This window comes from Oncorhynchus mykiss, chromosome 17, assembly GCF_013265735.2.
Source record: "Oncorhynchus mykiss isolate Arlee chromosome 17, USDA_OmykA_1.1, whole genome shotgun sequence".
NCBI classification, from domain to species: Eukaryota; Metazoa; Chordata; class Actinopteri; order Salmoniformes; family Salmonidae; genus Oncorhynchus; species Oncorhynchus mykiss.
Window position 1 is genome coordinate 29,990,847 of NC_048581.1, and position 16,554 is coordinate 30,007,400.

Here is a 16,554-nt window from a genome sequence, read left to right on the forward strand (position 1 = left end):
CAATAGGAACCGGGCAAAATGGGAAGCAGGTTCACCAGCATTAACATGTTGGTGTCTGTGTGTAATAGTGAATTTGGTCGGTAGTCTACTGATCCAAATGCATGTTTGGAGAGGCTTAGACCTGCAATTGACTTCATCTCAGCAGGGGATTTATTTTTGGTATAATGTCCCCAATAAATGCTGCGATCAATATGTAATTACACCATCTGACATTTTAACCACTTTTATGTCTACAGTGACCGTGGATGTTCCAAAAATGGGAATGTGTCATTGTTGGAGTAGTATAACAAAAGACTATTACATTCTGCCTCCGTTCTAAACCTTACGACTGTTAAGGTACAGCGGAAATGTAACTACTCAATAATTACATCTAGACTGAAATCCAGAGCAATGGTTCTTTGGTCACTGGTTCTGCAGCTGGCATCCTGATTAGATTGACATCAGGGCTGTGATAGGCGTACAGGGGCAGATGGCTAATCTGAGATTCTAACCTCCCACAAGGACAGGAAGAGTGAGGCTTTTCACACGCCCTAGGCACGCAGCCTACACGTTCAAGACACGCTATATGGGTGCTCTGAATCCAATCATTTCCCAGCCAGCGCTAGACAGTCTAAGCTTCATTGGCCATTGAACACTTCATTTGACATGCTGCGTTTCAGAACGTCTGAACTTTCTCTGACATCTGAATTTCTGCACTCACGAGTGACTCAGAAAGTCCTTTGAAGAAGAACTAGGGAATGTTACTGTTCTGACATCGAGTTGTTTCTTTAGAGAGAGGCGGAGTTGTAGAACGTCTCGAATTTTGACATATGAATTTCTGCACTGAAGAGTGACTCAAAGTCCTTTGAAGAAGTACTAGCGATTGTTACTTTTGTATTATTACGCATTTCTGAAACCGCCACCAGAACTGAATAAACTACTTTTAATGTTGAATGAGAAATCCAAGAAATCTTGCTATTTCTATGAAGATATTGAGATAACCCTATAGGCCATCCAACCCTGACCCACCCAAGACTGCTGGTCATACTGCTCGCTGAGCAGAACAATGATATGCCAAGCGGTAATCTGGTTTAGACCGCATGGGAATCATCACACATCACCAGATGCTTTAGCCAGTAATAATAGACCATGACATCAAGTCACACGCATTGAGTTGCAAAATTCCTGCATCTTTCAATAAATTCCCATGTTTTCCAAAAATTCGAGCTTTAGGATTCTGGATTTCCTGCTTATTCCCTTCTGATTCCAAGAAATCTCCAACCAGGAATTCGAGGAAAACCTGGGAATTTATTTAAAGTTCCAGGAATGTTGCAACCCTACACACACAGACATATTCTCAGGCATTCCCATGGGGCTCTTGGACTGATGCCTCTTTATGTTCATCTTACTTTGGCATGTGACACGTGCCTGATCTTCCACCACTTACACTTCTAGCTGCACTCACTGGTAAATTAACACAGAAGGTGATTGGTTTTCAGTAGCCCAAGTTGTGACACTTGGGCTCAGTGCACTAGTGTGACCTTTGTCGTACTCTCACTTCATAACAACAACATGAGGGAGAGGGTTGAAGAGGTCATCTTTGGTAGTTTATTCATCAAAAGCCAAGAAAACAAAATGGTTACTAATATTTTAAGTCCAAGGTTTCAGATGGGGGGGGGGGGGAACTACCTGCCCTCCAGGACATCTACAACACCTGATGTCACAGGAAGGCAAAAAGATCATCAAGGACAACAACCACCCGAGCCACTGCCTGTTCACCCCGCTTCCATCCATTAGGAGAGGTCAGTACAGGTACATCAGAGCTGGGACAGAGAGATAGAAGCTGTTTTTCAATCTCAAGGCCATCAGATTATTAAACAGCCACCACTAGCACAGATAGGCGGCTGCCTACCTAGGTCATCCACAGCAGCTCTCTTCTCCCACTTGGCAATGCCCACATCACAAACAATGCCTCCTGTCCACGATACTAAGCCTTGTCCTCGAGCACAAAACTGTAGAGCGTGCTCTTCTTTCCAGTAACATTTTCACTCTTCATTTCTACAACCTAACATACCTGCGAGTGAATCAAATTGTAATCAATAAAGTTGAGCATGGATGGGGCTATTACAGTCCGGTCATACAGAAAGTGGGCTGAACACCAGAGGGAAATAGAACAAGGGAATAACATTTAAGTAACTTGTCCACTCTTCCTATGCTAAATGGTCAGCAACAGCCCAATGGTAAAGCTATAAGGGGAGATGACTTCCTGTGCCCTTCACATTTACCCTACTGCTGACTCCGCAACCTGTACTGAGCTTCCCTGCCGCTCTCGCTCTCTCCTTAACACACAGGCACAATTAAGCCAGCTGCCTCACCTCAAGGGGATTGAACTAACTTTCCATTAGCACATCACACACTGCAGAAGAAAGGGACTTGGTTGGATTAGATCATGTGCAGATAACACAACAAGCACCAGCATGTCCCGGTCAGGGAGAGGAACACAGAGAGCTGGACATTGCCTCTGTAGGGAGGATAGGGCTACAATGGGAATGACAGTGAATGACAAAACGTGTAAGAGTGTGTTTGTGTGTGCGACCACACTTGAGAGACTCAGACATGGTCTGAGACAGAAAGAATGGGTCAACTGACTGGGTCAACACTCATTTGTGATAAAACACGAACATGAGACCCAGTTGTGTGTGTTGGGAAAAGGAATGCAAAATGTATTGAATGCATGGAGCTTTACAGTTTACATGGAGTGGATTGATACTCCTTTTCACCACTAGGGGACCCTGGCACACCACATCTGGTTACTGCAGCCAAGGCTCTTCTCAGGCTGTCAGAACATCTCGTTGACTGTGCCAACCCTAGCAACTCAGTCAGTCGCACAATTGCAATACGTTTTTGTCAATGGCATTTCTTCCAATGCTTTGAGCATACAATGAATACAGGATCTCTATGGCTTTCTCAAGCCATGTGTAATGGTTCTGTTCCAGCTTCAGGTGATATGGAGGCAGGGCAGAGGCAGTTAAGTCCTAATCAATTACCCTCCAGACAGGGTCATGTCCAGTCCAGTAATCTCCCTATCCAAAGCTCCTCCAGTACCCGAGCTAAGCTCAGTGGCTGCCCGGGCCTAGCTGAGATGTTAACCGGTCTCTCGCTCATCAGCTTTCCTTGAAAACACCTGACCAGCTTAATGGCTATCAGCAGTGGCAGTTGTGTTAGCTGAGCAGGTGTGTGTGTGTGTGTGTGTGTGTGTGTACCTCAGCTCTGTAGGGGAGGAAGAGGGCGCTGGCCAGGTTGCCGGTGATGCCAGAGAGGACGTAGATGATGGAGATGCGGACCCAGCCAGCCAGCTTCTCCAGGTCTCTTAGGATAGTCATCTGGAACACTACTGACACCAGGCAGTGGAGGAGGCTTCATAGGAAAGAGGCCAGTCAGAGGACAACGCATGGAAATGTACACGCATACTGTAGGCTTATAATATATTAACACGCACACACACACACACACACCTACGTTGTTAACATAAGCACACACACACACACACACCTACACACCCACATTGTTAACATAAGCACACACACACACCTGAACCCCAGCACGTGCTGTAATCTCCTCACTAAGTACCGATATCTGAATCATGTGGGGGAATCCTCTCTACGCAGTATTTCATGTTAAGGTCAAACTTAGGGACACAATGGGATATCCCCTGAGCTTTTTTTCACTGACCATGTAAACTGACAAGGAACAATCAGAGCCGTGTAGTAGGCTACAACTAGGGTTAAACAAAGTATTAAAGGCCCAGTGCAATCAAAAACGTGATTTTTCTGTGTTTTATATATATTTCCACACTGAGGTTGAACTACTACTGTGAAATTGTGAAATTGACGATAATGCCCTATTAGTGTAAGAGCTGCTTGAAATTTGAGCCTGTTTTGGTGGGATGGACTTTTGGCAAGAAGTTCACTAAGACTATCTTGTAGTGCTTTTATTGGCAGAGGGGTTTGGAACTCTTTCTTATTGGTCTGTTAACAAATGTACTGCCTGGTGATGTCAAATGTACTGCCTGGTGATGTCAAGTGATGTCAAATGTACTGCCTGGTGATGTCAAATGTACTGCCTGGTGATGTCAAATGTACTGCCGGGTGATGTCAAATGTACTGCCTGGTGATGCCAAATGTACTGCCTGGTGATGTCAAATGTACTGCCTGGTGATGTCAAATGTACTGCCTGGTGATGCCTGGTGATGTCAAATGTACTGCCTGGTGATGCCGGGTGATGTCAAATGTACTGCCGGGTGATGTCAAATGTACTGCCTGGTGATGCCAAATGTACTGCCTGGTGATGCCAAATGTACTGCCTGGTGATGCCAAATGTACTGCCTGGTGATGCCAAATGTACTGCCTGGTGATGCCAAATGTACTGCCTGGTGATGCCAAATGTACTGCCTGGTGATGCCTGGTGATGTCAAATGTACTGCCTGGTGATGTCAAATGTACTGCCTGGTGATGCCTGGTGATGTCAAATGTACTGCCTGGTGATGCCAAATGTACTGTCTGGTGATGCCAAATGTACTGCCTGGTGATGCCAAATGTACTGCCTGGTGATGCCAAATGTACTGCCTGGTGATGTCAAATGTACTGCCTGGTGATGCCTGGTGATGTCAAATGTACTGCCTGGTGATGCCAAATGTACTGCCTGGTGATGCCAAATGTACTGCCTGGTGATGCCAAATGTACTGCCTGGTGATGCCAAATGTACTGCCTGGTGATGCCAAATGTACTGCCTGGTGATGCCAAATGTACTGCCTGGTGATGCCAAATGTACTGCCTGGTGATGTCAAATGTACTGCCTGGTGATGCCTGGTGATGTCAAATGTACTGCCTGGTGATGTCAAATGTACTGCCTGGTGATGCCAAATGTACTGCCTGGTGATGCCAAATGTACTGCCTGGTGATGCCAAATGTACTGCCTGGTGATGCCAAATGTACTGCCTGGTGATGCCTGGTGATGTCAAATGTACTGCCTGGTGATGTCAAATGTACTGCCTGGTGATGCCTGGTGATGTCAAATGTACTGCCTGGTGATGTCAAATGTACTGCCTGGTGATGCCTGGTGATGTCAAATGTACTGCCTGGTGATGCCAAATGTACTGCCTGGTGATGCCAAATGTACTGCCTGGTGATGCCAAATGTACTGCCTGGTGATGCCAAATGTACTGCCTGGTGATGCCAAATGTACTGCCTGGTGATGCCAAATGTACTGCCTGGTGATGCCAAATGTACTGCCTGGTGATGTCAAATGTACTGCCTGGTGATGCCAATAAAAGCACTACTTAGCTAAATTCTTGCTTGAGAAATTGCTCTTTGCTAAGAAGCGATTCTTTGACAAATACATTGTATCACAGTAAGATACTTAATTGTTACCCAGAAATGGCTGCATTGGACCGTCTGCATTGGACCTATTAGAGAGATTTTCCTGGTCAGGTCAAGTGGTCGGCAAAAACCCATTTATTTTATTTAACCTTTATTTAACTAGGCAAGTCAATTAAGAACACATTCTTAGTTACAAGGACAGCCTAGGAACAGTGGGTTAACTGCCTTCAGGGGCAGAACGACCGATGTTTACCTTGTCAGCTCGGGGATTCGATCTAGCAACCTTTCGGTTACTTGGCCAACGCTCTAACCACTAGGCTACCTGCCGGCACTAAGTATTGATGGGACTACAGTGAGCTGACCTGAGGTCTACATAGTCTTACTGTCAAGCACTTTAGGCGAAAAACAATGTCATGTATAAAAAGTGCTTTAGAAATACAGTGTATGATTACCCTGCGTGTAGGAATAGGGAGAGCCACAGCCTGTAGACCTGGTCAGGGACGTCAGGGTTGAGGAAGGGCAGGAGGCCACACACCTCATCCAGACAGTGGATCTGTTAACGAAGAGAGACCACCGGATCAGATAGGGAGTTGGCTGTCATGAAACAAACCCTGTAAACAACACCCACACAGGACAGACAAACACCCACCTACCTGGGAGCAGAGGGTGGCCTCCTCGTGGAAGTAACCGTGCATGAAGGAGCAGTACTCTCTCGTAGTGATCTCACACCGGCCCTTAGTTCCTATGCAGCAGGGTCGTCCCTTGAGGTTACAGTCCATGTGTCTGTAGCCTGTCAGGTTCGTCTTGCGTGGGGAGGTACAGATCTGGGATCAGATGGAGGGAAGGTGAGAAGAAGCTAGTGTTGGTTTCCACTGATTCAAGACCTGAGGTTACGATGGTTTTGTAACCTCTCATCCACTGCTGTATTTTAATACCAGGGGCTTATACTGTACAGTGGGGTGCAACATTCTGTAGAAATGGGATGTATAATGGTATCTGTTCACGCAATACATGTTAGCAGGGCTGTCAGACGGAGCATAACTCTGAATGATCCTCCTGTCACTCACCGGCCAATGTGTGATGTCATCGGGCCAGGTGTGAGGCTCTGCTGAGGCTGGCTCTTCACAGGTCCTGTTCCCAGCATGCACCAGGAAAACAGATAGCAGGAAGACACTTTATGATACCCTCGAGTAAGTTTTACCTTGTCAGGTCAGGACAGTGTGTGTGTGTGACCACTGTAGTCGTTATAGTAGAACAGTGTCAAAGACGGTACCTGGGGTCCTGGTGACACACAGAGCCTGATGACCTCAGAATGTCCACATATTCATTCCTCCATTTCATGAAAGTGGCCAATGACTCCTACACACAGACCAGAATAAACACAGCCAGACACAAGTTGATCATCTTGTTTCTAGTTTACAAGCATTCATCTCTCGGTGGCAGGAGAGTGTGTGAGAGACAGAGACAGACGAGAATAAGTGGGAGTACAATAGTACTGGTTTGTGTGTATGTGTGTGGGTCTACTACAGTATGTGTGTGGGCCAACAATAATACATATGCATGTGAGCGTACTGTGTACGTGTGTGTTTGCGTACCGAGCAGTCGTTGCTGAGGGTCTGGACACAGCCCGAGTTGTCGTTCTGTACACAGCAGCCTGACTCTCTCTCCTGGTCCTTGGCTTTCTGGATGAGACTGACTATCTGGCTGTCCTTACGGATACACGGGGAGAACTTGGCTCCAAGGTGGATTAGGTCCTCCTGTGAGGGGGAACAGAATACAGGAATACATTGTTAATCTGGCACCCAGACACATATTTGACGTAGCAACCAAAAATAGTTAACCTAACCTGGCAACCCCAGCACAGTTAACCTAACCTGGCAACCCCAGCACAGTTAACCTAACCTGGGAATCCAATAAAGTTAACGTAACCGGGCAACTCAGAACCAGGGCCAAAGAAGCGTTAGGCTTACTGGCCTAGCCTTTGTTTTAGCTGGTCGTTAGACCTCTTTCCTGTATTGTAAGTAGTCAAGAGATCCTATTTTGATAGTCAACCATACAAAAAAGGTAGTACCTAGTGCATCACAGTACAGAACAGACAAAGATCGTTTTCCACCAAAACCCCAGCTACAGTTATTTGAGCTATAGCCACCCACTAGTCGTGTGGGACCCTTTACACTCGTCATACTGTGGCCTATGTGGGATGATGTGGTGGAGCCATCGTCTTACTTGATCAGAAAACACACACTTTTTCACTTGACACCCTACATAGAACATAAACTGTAACATGGGTGACTGACCGTCAGCCCACCACATTCTCTGAAATTAACATTCTGTATCACTGTCCAAGTGGATATGAACCTGACAAGTGTGAAGTTTCTCAAGGCAAAATGAAGTCAGAAAGTCCTTTGGACCAGTCAAAGTACTTTAATACAGTCAGAAGGCACACTAGCACTAGTAAGTACTTACTAGTAAGTACACTATAGTAAGTGGGGAAATAACTAGTTAATAAGAACTAGTGAGTGAGTCCAGAACTTCTTTAGCGTGTCCTGTTGAAGCCCAAGTGCGTCTCCCACCAACACCACAGACCCCCGCAGACATAGCCCATCAAAACTAAAGACCCCACATGTAGACTGAAAGGGCATTCAGTATGTATGACATGTGCGATAGAAGAGCAGTGACTCACAGAGCCGGGGCCGATCCAGAAGTTCTCCTGCTGGATGAACTTGACACTCTCATAGATGCCCTTGTTCTTCAACACCTGTGGAGGGAGACCAAGAAAACACAGTCAGGAGAAACAGTGCAATGGATCCCTAAGGTAGCCATTGTGGATCAAAAGAGGTATGCCAGAAGCCACCACAGAAACCATTGGATTACAGAAGCCATTTTTGGATCCTATTAGGGGGTCTAGTTGCCTAGGCCCTATGGGACTCCTCACCAGTTCAGTGGTGGAGTGTTGGGCGAACCCCACAGGGGCAAAGCCATAGGTAGCACAGGCCAGGATGGTGATGACCACGTGGACAAAGGTGATCCAGTAGGTGAAGTACGGTCTGAGGGACACGACAGAGCAGGGTTGTTTTTCTTATTTGATTGGATCGTTTGAAAATGTACACAACGATATCGCTGCAGAGTGAAAATCACATGTATGTGGTTCTCACAGACGAATGAATGCCCACTAAATGTGAAGTACTAGGTGTGGATTGTGTGAAAGTACTGTACGTATTCATATGCGTGTTTCCCTTCCCTCCTCACCTGTGGCTGCTGAAGTCATCCAGCTGTTTCTGCACCTGGCTGCTGATGCTGCGACGGTAGTGACGGTTGAGCCAGTTTCCCACCACGCCCATGCCGTACTGCCGCTTGGGCTTGTCAAAGGCAAAGTGCTTGACCTGGGAGGCGATACGACGCCCCCGCTGCTGTGACTCGGCCTTCTCAATATGCATGGTGGGGGTTTTAGACACATCCCTAATGGAGGGGCAGAAAGAAAGACACACAGAGAGCGAGACGCACAGAGAGCGAGACGCAGAGAGCGAGAGAAACAGAGAGCGAGAGAAACAGAGACAGAAACAGGAGGCAAAGGGAAGGGTTGAAAGAGTGGAGGAGAGAAAGACAAACTCAAAGTCAAAAACTGTAGAAACCAATGAGACTTTATCAATCACTCTCCCCATCCCTCTAATGGAGGCTACTTACAGGCTCTGGTAGGGCTCATGGTGACCTCCGTAGGAAGCTGACATAGGGGGAGACTCGAACACATCATCAGCCATGGAGTACAACTCATCATGGGCATCCACCTGAGACAGAGAATTGACGTGGGGAGAATGTTATCGAGAGGCCCACAGAAAACAAATCTCTTCTCAATTTTCAAATGTAGAAAATTCCATCCGCCATTCTGCACTAATCATTCCATATACTATCCTCCCCTACACACCATCATCCCCATCAACCAGTCCATAGACATCACTACATACTCCATCACACGTCTCACTCCAACAGTACAGGATCTGGCTTTCTTAACTTCCAACTACTTTCTTAACATTCAAGAAAATCTCAAGACAACTTATATTCACCCTTCATCCCTCCACTCACTGTCACACCTACTATTCATCCCTCCACTAACTGTCACACCTACTATTCATCCCTCCACTAACTGTCACACCTACTATTCATCCCTCCACTAACTGTCGCACCTACTAAGACTCCAGCCACCCTAGGCATAGACTGTTCACTCTGCTACCGTACGGCAAGCGGTACCGGAGCACTAAGTCTAGGTCCAAGAGGCTTCAAACCAGCTTCTAACCCCAAGCCATAAGACTCCTGAACATCTAGTCAAATGGCTACCCAGACTATTTGCATTGCCCCGCCCCTCCACACCCCTGCAACTCTCTGTTGTCATCTATGCATAGTCACTTTAATAACTCTACCTACATGTACATACTACCTCAACTAACCGGTGACCCCGCACATTGACTCTGTACCGGCACCCCTTGTATATATTGTTATTCTTTACTGCTGCTCTTTAAATACTTGTTACTTTTATCTCTTACTCTTATCTGTACTTTTTTTAACTGCATTGTTGGTTAGGGCATTTCACTGTAAGGTTGTATTTGGCACATGTGACTAATACAATTTGATTTGAGAGGAGAGGAGACCCAAAATAGCCACTTGACATTGTGTTAATTATCTCATCTGTGTGATCTAGCACAGTGGCTAAGCTGAGACTGACTGCTTTCACCTGGAACACAGAGCACAAACAGATACATATAGAAGAGACAGAGAGAGACATATAGAGGAGACACACATATAGAAGAGAGAGACAGAGACACAGAGGAGACAGAGACATATAGAAGAGACAGAAACATATAAACTCAGCAAAAAAAGAAATGTCCTCTGTCAACTGCATTGATTTTCAGCAAACTTAACATGTGTAAATATTTAAATGAACATTACAAGATTCAACAACTGAGACATAACCTGAACAAGTTCCACAGACATGTGACGAACAGAAATTGAATAATGTGTCCCTGAACAAAAGGGGGGGGGGGGGGGGGTCAAAAATAACAGCCACCAGCTGCATTAAGTACTGCAGTGCATCTCCTCCTCAAGGACCGCACCAGATTTGCCAGTTCTTGCTGTGAGATTGTTACCCCACTACTCCACCAAGGCACCTGCAAGTTCCCGGACATTTCTTGGGGGAATGGCCCTAGCCCTCACCTTCCAACAGGTCCCAGACGTGCTCAATGGGATTGAGATCCGGGCTCTTTACTGGCCATGGCAGAACACTGACATTCCTGTATTGCAGGAAATCACGCACAGAATGAGCAGTATGGCTGGTGGCATTGTCATGCTGGAGGGTCATGTCAGGATGAGCCTGCAGGAAGGGTACCACATGAGGAAAGAGGATGTCTTCCCTGTAATGCACAGTGTTGAGATTGCCTGCAATGACAACAATCTCAGCTTGATGATGCTGTGACACACCGCCCCAGACCATGACGGACCCTCCACCTCCAAATCGATCACCCTCCAGAGTAAAGGCCTCGGTGTATCGCTCATTCCTTTGATGAAAAATGCAAATCCGACCATCACCCTTGGTGAGACAAAACCGAGACTTGTCAGTGAAGAGCACTTTTTGCCAGTCTTGTCTGGTCCAGCGACGATGGGTTTGTGCCCATAGGCGACGTTGTTGCCAGTGATGTCTGGTGAGGACCTGCCTTTACAACAGGCCTACAAGCCCTCAGTCCAGCCTCTCTCAGCCTATTGCGGACAGTCAGCACTGATGTAGGGATTGTGTTCCTGGTGTAACTCAAGCAGTTGTTGCCATCCTGTACCTGTCCCGCAGGTGTGATGTTCGGATGTACCGATCCTGTGCAGGTGTTGTTACACATGGTCTGCCACTGCTAGGACGATCAGCTGTCCGTCCTGTCTCCCTGTAGCGCTGTCTTAGACGTCTCACAGTACGGACATTGCAATTTATTGCCCTGGCCACATCTGCAGTCCTCATGCCTCCTTGCAGCATGCCTAAGGCATGTCCACGCAGATGAGCAGGGACCCTGGGCATCTTTCTTTTGGTGTTTTTCAGAGTCAGTAGAAAGGCCTCTTTAGTGTCCTAAGTTTTCAGAACTGTGACCTTAATTGCCTACGATCTGTAAGCTGTTAGTGTCTTAACGACCGTTCCACTGGTGCATGTTCATTAATTGTTTATGGGTCATTGAACAAGCATGGAAATAGTGTTTAAACCCCTTACAATGAAGATCTGTGAAGTAATTTGGATTTTTATGAATTATCTTTGAAAGACAGGGTCCTGCAAAAGGGCTGTTTCTTTTTTTGCTGAGTTTAGAAGAGACAGACAGAGACATATAGAGGAGACAGAGACATAGAAGCGAGAGACATATAGAAGAGACAGAGAGAGACACAGACATATGGAAGAGAAAGAGACATACAACAGGGAGAGAGACAGAGGAGACAGAGACAGACATATAGAAGAGACAGAGACAGACATATAGAGGAGACAGAGACAGACATATAGAAGAGACAGAGACAGACATATAGAAGAGACAGAGACAGACAGAACTAATACAAACAAAAGCATGAAGACGGAGGCAGCGAAAGAGAGGGAGAGAGAGAGACGACTGAGGCACATGGAGAGAGAGACAAACAGAAAGAGAGACAGAAAGCAAGAGAAGGACACAGAGAGAAAGGTAGATAGAGTTGCATTACCTTGCTGAAGAAGACAGACTCGTGAGTGTCTGCCGAGTCCACAGTATCCTCATCCAGCAAGCTGGGCCGGGCGAAGCTCCGCCGGCGGAAACTACGACTTGTCTGGGAGCCCACTGGACCTGAACGACCCTGAACCACACACACAACCAGGACATTTGTGGGACAACATCAAAGACTCGCTGTGGGGAGAAACAACTCAACTCAAATATGACTGTGAAGTACAGTACAAGATACACAGATCAACATAGCAGTCTTTTAAGCGAAAAATCTATAATTATGTCAGGCACGTACACACAAAACCATCAAATATTCATCTGTATTTCGCTCAATAGCAACACACATGCAACACACATGCACACACACTCTTGAATGTACACTCAAATGAAGTCTAGTTTCCTCTAACGATCCCCAGTGGTGATCAGGTTGGAGATGAAACCCCATCCACACTTCCTCTAACGATCCCCAGTGGTGATCAGGTTGGAGATGAAACCCCATCCACACTTCCTCTAACGATCCCCAGTGGTGATCAGGTTGGAGATGAAACCCCATCCACACTTCCTCTAACGTTCCCCAGCGCCCGCTCACCCTGAGTAGGTTGGACGCTGCTCGTATACTCATGCGGGCGACAGACTCCCTCTTGCGCCGGGGCAGGTGGGCGTAGCCCCTGGAACGCTGGGAGGAGAACCGCGGGGTGACAGGTCCTGTGTGGGGGGTACGGGGAGGTCGGTCCGTCTCATCCGGGTAGCGGAACGCTCGCCCCCGTGCTAGGGGGTCCACAATCTGGGGGGGGGGGGGGGAAAGAGGCGGACAGACAGGGCAAGTTCACACTGATTAAACAGAAACACACTAAATAATTAACTGTCACATCATTAGCTTCATCACAACAAAAAAAACTACATTGTAAAGCTGAAATCCTCAAGAGGTGACATTTAAACTAGCTGGGGGAATCTAAATCAGGAAAACGTTGCACTCTACAGGAGTTGACAAAGAATCACACTGACGGCTCTACATGAAAGTGTTACTGATGTCACAGTGAAATTCACACACACCTATGATCCATCTACTAGGAGTGTTCTGTGTGTGCACGTCTGTGTGTGTGTACGTCTGTGTGCCGAGGTATCAGTCAGCGTGAGTGTGTCAGAGAGAATGTAGAAGCTTGTTATGCAGTCTTACCCGAGTCTTCATAGGAGTTGACAGAGAGCAAAGGAGAAAGAGGAACAAAAACAGATTGGGAGAGAGAGAGGAATAGACAGACAGAGACAGAAATAAGGGGGCAGAGAGTGACAGACAGAAGGAGAGAGAAAGAGAGAGAGTCGTGGAGACAAACTAGCACCCAGGAGCGGGTGTGTTGGAGTCAGAGGAGAGCAGAGTGTGTGGGGACTAACAGAAACAATACATCTAGCTGGGGCTCAGATGTAGTCAACCTCCTGTCACCACAGTGCCCCGCTCTGCATTATTTATGGCAGGCAGAGGGTACACTTCACTTCCCCTTGAGTGGAACTACCGCCGCCCTTCCACCTAATCTCTGTGATGTCTCCATTCTGAGTAGAGGTCCAAAAGCCGGAGTCTAATCTGATGTCTGACACCGAGACAAGTGATGACGGTTGTTGATGATAGAGTCTTGTAAGGTAAAGTTGATTTGATTGTGCAACAAACACAGTGGCCCCGTTTACAAACAATCCCTACCCCTCAGTCCCTGGGCACTTCATGTAGATCAGAAAAGATGTGGATAGTAGTATCTTTCCTTGCCACTTTATTGCTAATATGGTGAATTCAGAAAGTATTCAGCCCTGTTATCGTTTTCATTACAGCCTTCTTCTAAAATTGATTAAATAAACGTTTCCCCTCAATCAATCTGCACACAATACAGCATAATGACAAAGTCAAAACAGGTTTTTAGACATTTTTGCAAATGTATTACAAATAAAAAACAGAAATAACTTATTCACATAAGTATTCAGACCATTTGCTATGAGATGTCGATATTGAGCTCAGGTGCATCCTGTTTCCATTGATCATCCTTGAAATGCTTCTACAACTTGATTGGAGTCCACCTGTGGTTAATTGAATAGATTGGACATGATTTGGAAAGGCACACATCTGTCTATATAAGTTCCCACAGTTGACAATGCATGTCAGAGCAAAAACCAAGCCATGAGGTTGGAATTGTCCGTAAAGGAATTGTCCGTAGAGCTCAGAGACAGGATTGTGTCGAGGCACAGATCTGGGGAAGGGTACCACAACATTTCTGCAATATTGAAGGTCCCCAAGAACACAGTGGCCTCCATCATTCTTAAATGGAAGCAGTTTGGAACCCCCAAGACTCTTCCTAGAGCTGGCCGCACAGCCAAACTGAGCAATCGGGGGAGAAGGGCGTTGGTCAGGGAGGTGACAAAGAACCTGATGGTCACTCTGACAGAGCACTAGAATTCCTCTGTGGAGATGGGAGAACCTTCCAGAAGGACAACCATCTGTGCAGCTCTCCACAAATCAGGCCTTTATGATTGAGTGGCCACTCCTCAGTAAAAGGCACATGACAGCTCAGACCATGAGAAACAAGATTCTCTGGTCTGATGAAACCAAGATTGAACTCTTTGGCCTGAATGCCAAGCGTCAACTCTGGACGAAACCTGGCACCATCCCTACAGTGAAGCATGGTGGTGGCAGCATCATGCTGTGGGAATGTTTTTCAGCGGCAGGGACTGGGAGACTAGTCAGGATCGAGGGAAAGATGAACGGCACAAAGTACAGAGAGATCCTGAATGAAAACCTGCTCCAGAGCATTCAGGAACTCAGACTGGGGCAAAGGTTTACCTTTCAACAGGACAACGACCCTAAGCACACAGCCAAGACAACGCAGGAATGGCTTCTGGACAAGTCTCCGAATGTCCTCGAGTGGACTTGAACGCGATCGGACATCTCTGGAGAGACCAGTAGCTGTGCAGCGACGCTCCCCATCCAACCTGACAGACCTTGAGAGGATCTGCAGAGAAGAATGAAAAACTTCCCAAATACAGGTGTGCCAAGCTTGTAGGGTCATACCCAAGAAGATCCCAGGCTGTAATCGCTGCCAAAGGTGCTTCAACAAAGTACTGAGTAAAGGGCCTCAATACTTATGTAAATGTGATATTTCCATTTTTTTTATGGTTTAATACATTTGCAAAAATGTCTAAAAACCTTGATTGAATCCATTTTAGAATAAGGCTGTAACGTACCAAAATGTGGAAAAAGTCGAGGGGTCTGAATACTTCCCGAATGCACTGTACCTACCCAGTTCTGTCAGACCTAGGGGCTAAGAGCCTACCTTGGGAATCTTGTTTGCGGCGGGTGAGTCCAGGCCCTGGTCCATGCTGATGGGGAGCTCCGGCTCTCTGTACTGGGCCTTGAGCTTGCCGTAGCGCTGGCTGCAGTGGCGCAGGCTCTTCCTCTGCCATAGCTGCTGCTTGGTCTCACAGTCCTCACCCACCCCGAACCAACCAGCTGCTTGGGCTGTAACTTGGGCTGTACTCCTGGAGGGGGGGGAGAGAAGGGGGAAAGAGGAGAGAAAGGAGGGAGGGAAAGGAAAGTTGGTAGGAGGAATACAGAAGAAAGAGGGAGAGACAGTGAGGTGTAAAAGAGAGAGGGAGAATACAACTTGATTACGTCCAACATTCCAAACAGTCATAAAAGGAAATCCCCCACGACATGCTGCCCCCCCCCCCCAAATGTTTTTTGCGCAAATCCCATTGGATGAGAAAGCCAGTTTCCCTCCCCTCTGAACTTCTTCTCCAATGGGGTTTGAGAAGGAGAAGAGGATGCAAGGAGTACACAATTGAGATTCTCTCCCACTGTCTTTTCTCTTTCTCTCTCCCTTCTGTTTCTCTCTCTGCCGCCATCTGTTAATCTACAGCCTCTTTCCACCCCCATCAAATCTTCTCATACACCACCTTTCCTTTCTTTTTGCACTCGTCATCATCTTCCTCCTTTCTCACCCTCACTGCCCCTGAAATCCTCCTATAACCCCTTTCAGCGTTTTCTTCTGCCCTCCATTAGTTTCTTCCTCCCTTTATTTCTTCCCTCGCTCTTCCCACTTCTCCCTCTCTCTCCAACCCCACTTACTTGCGTATGCTCTGAGACAGGGAGGTCTGTCTGTGGAAGGCTGCCCTCCTGTCCCCAACAGAGTGACCACCACCACCACCATCAGCACCACTGTCAGACAGAGGACTGGCCTGCTGCTGGCTCTCACTCTTCTTCAGGGACGAACGCAGGGGCTGGACAGAGGGACAGGGGAAAGAGCAGAGAGCCAGTATACAGGTAGGCTTACTGAGTATTATCATAGCTCAGAGAGTCAGTATACAGGTAGACTTACTGAGTATTATCCTAGCTCAGAGAGTCAGTATACAGGTAGGCTTACTGAGTATTATCCTAGCTCAGAGAGTCAGTATACAGGTAGGCTTACTGAGTATTATCCTAGCTCAGAGAGTCAGTATACAGGTAGGCTTACTGAGTA

At 46.9% G+C, this 16,554-nt stretch overlaps 1 protein-coding gene across 1 annotated transcript in view; it reads right to left on the reverse strand.

The window, feature by feature from the left end:
- LOC110493672 (inactive rhomboid protein 2) overlaps window positions 1-16,554 on the reverse strand; it is a 39,252-nt gene that overhangs the window by 2,556 nt on the left and 20,142 nt on the right. Inside the window, exons 3-16 of the mRNA XM_036949674.1 lie at window positions 16,164-16,315; window positions 15,370-15,574; window positions 12,651-12,845; window positions 12,066-12,194; window positions 9,042-9,142; window positions 8,607-8,816; window positions 8,293-8,404; window positions 8,041-8,115; window positions 6,953-7,114; window positions 6,631-6,716; window positions 6,425-6,488; window positions 6,011-6,181; window positions 5,810-5,910; window positions 3,243-3,396 (exon numbers count right to left, since the gene is read on the reverse strand). Of these exons, the coding sequence (XP_036805569.1) occupies window positions 3,243-3,396; window positions 5,810-5,910; window positions 6,011-6,181; window positions 6,425-6,488; window positions 6,631-6,716; window positions 6,953-7,114; window positions 8,041-8,115; window positions 8,293-8,404; window positions 8,607-8,816; window positions 9,042-9,142; window positions 12,066-12,194; window positions 12,651-12,845; window positions 15,370-15,574; window positions 16,164-16,315 (1,917 nt within the window). The remainder of the gene's footprint in view (window positions 1-3,242; window positions 3,397-5,809; window positions 5,911-6,010; window positions 6,182-6,424; window positions 6,489-6,630; window positions 6,717-6,952; window positions 7,115-8,040; window positions 8,116-8,292; window positions 8,405-8,606; window positions 8,817-9,041; window positions 9,143-12,065; window positions 12,195-12,650; window positions 12,846-15,369; window positions 15,575-16,163; window positions 16,316-16,554) is intronic.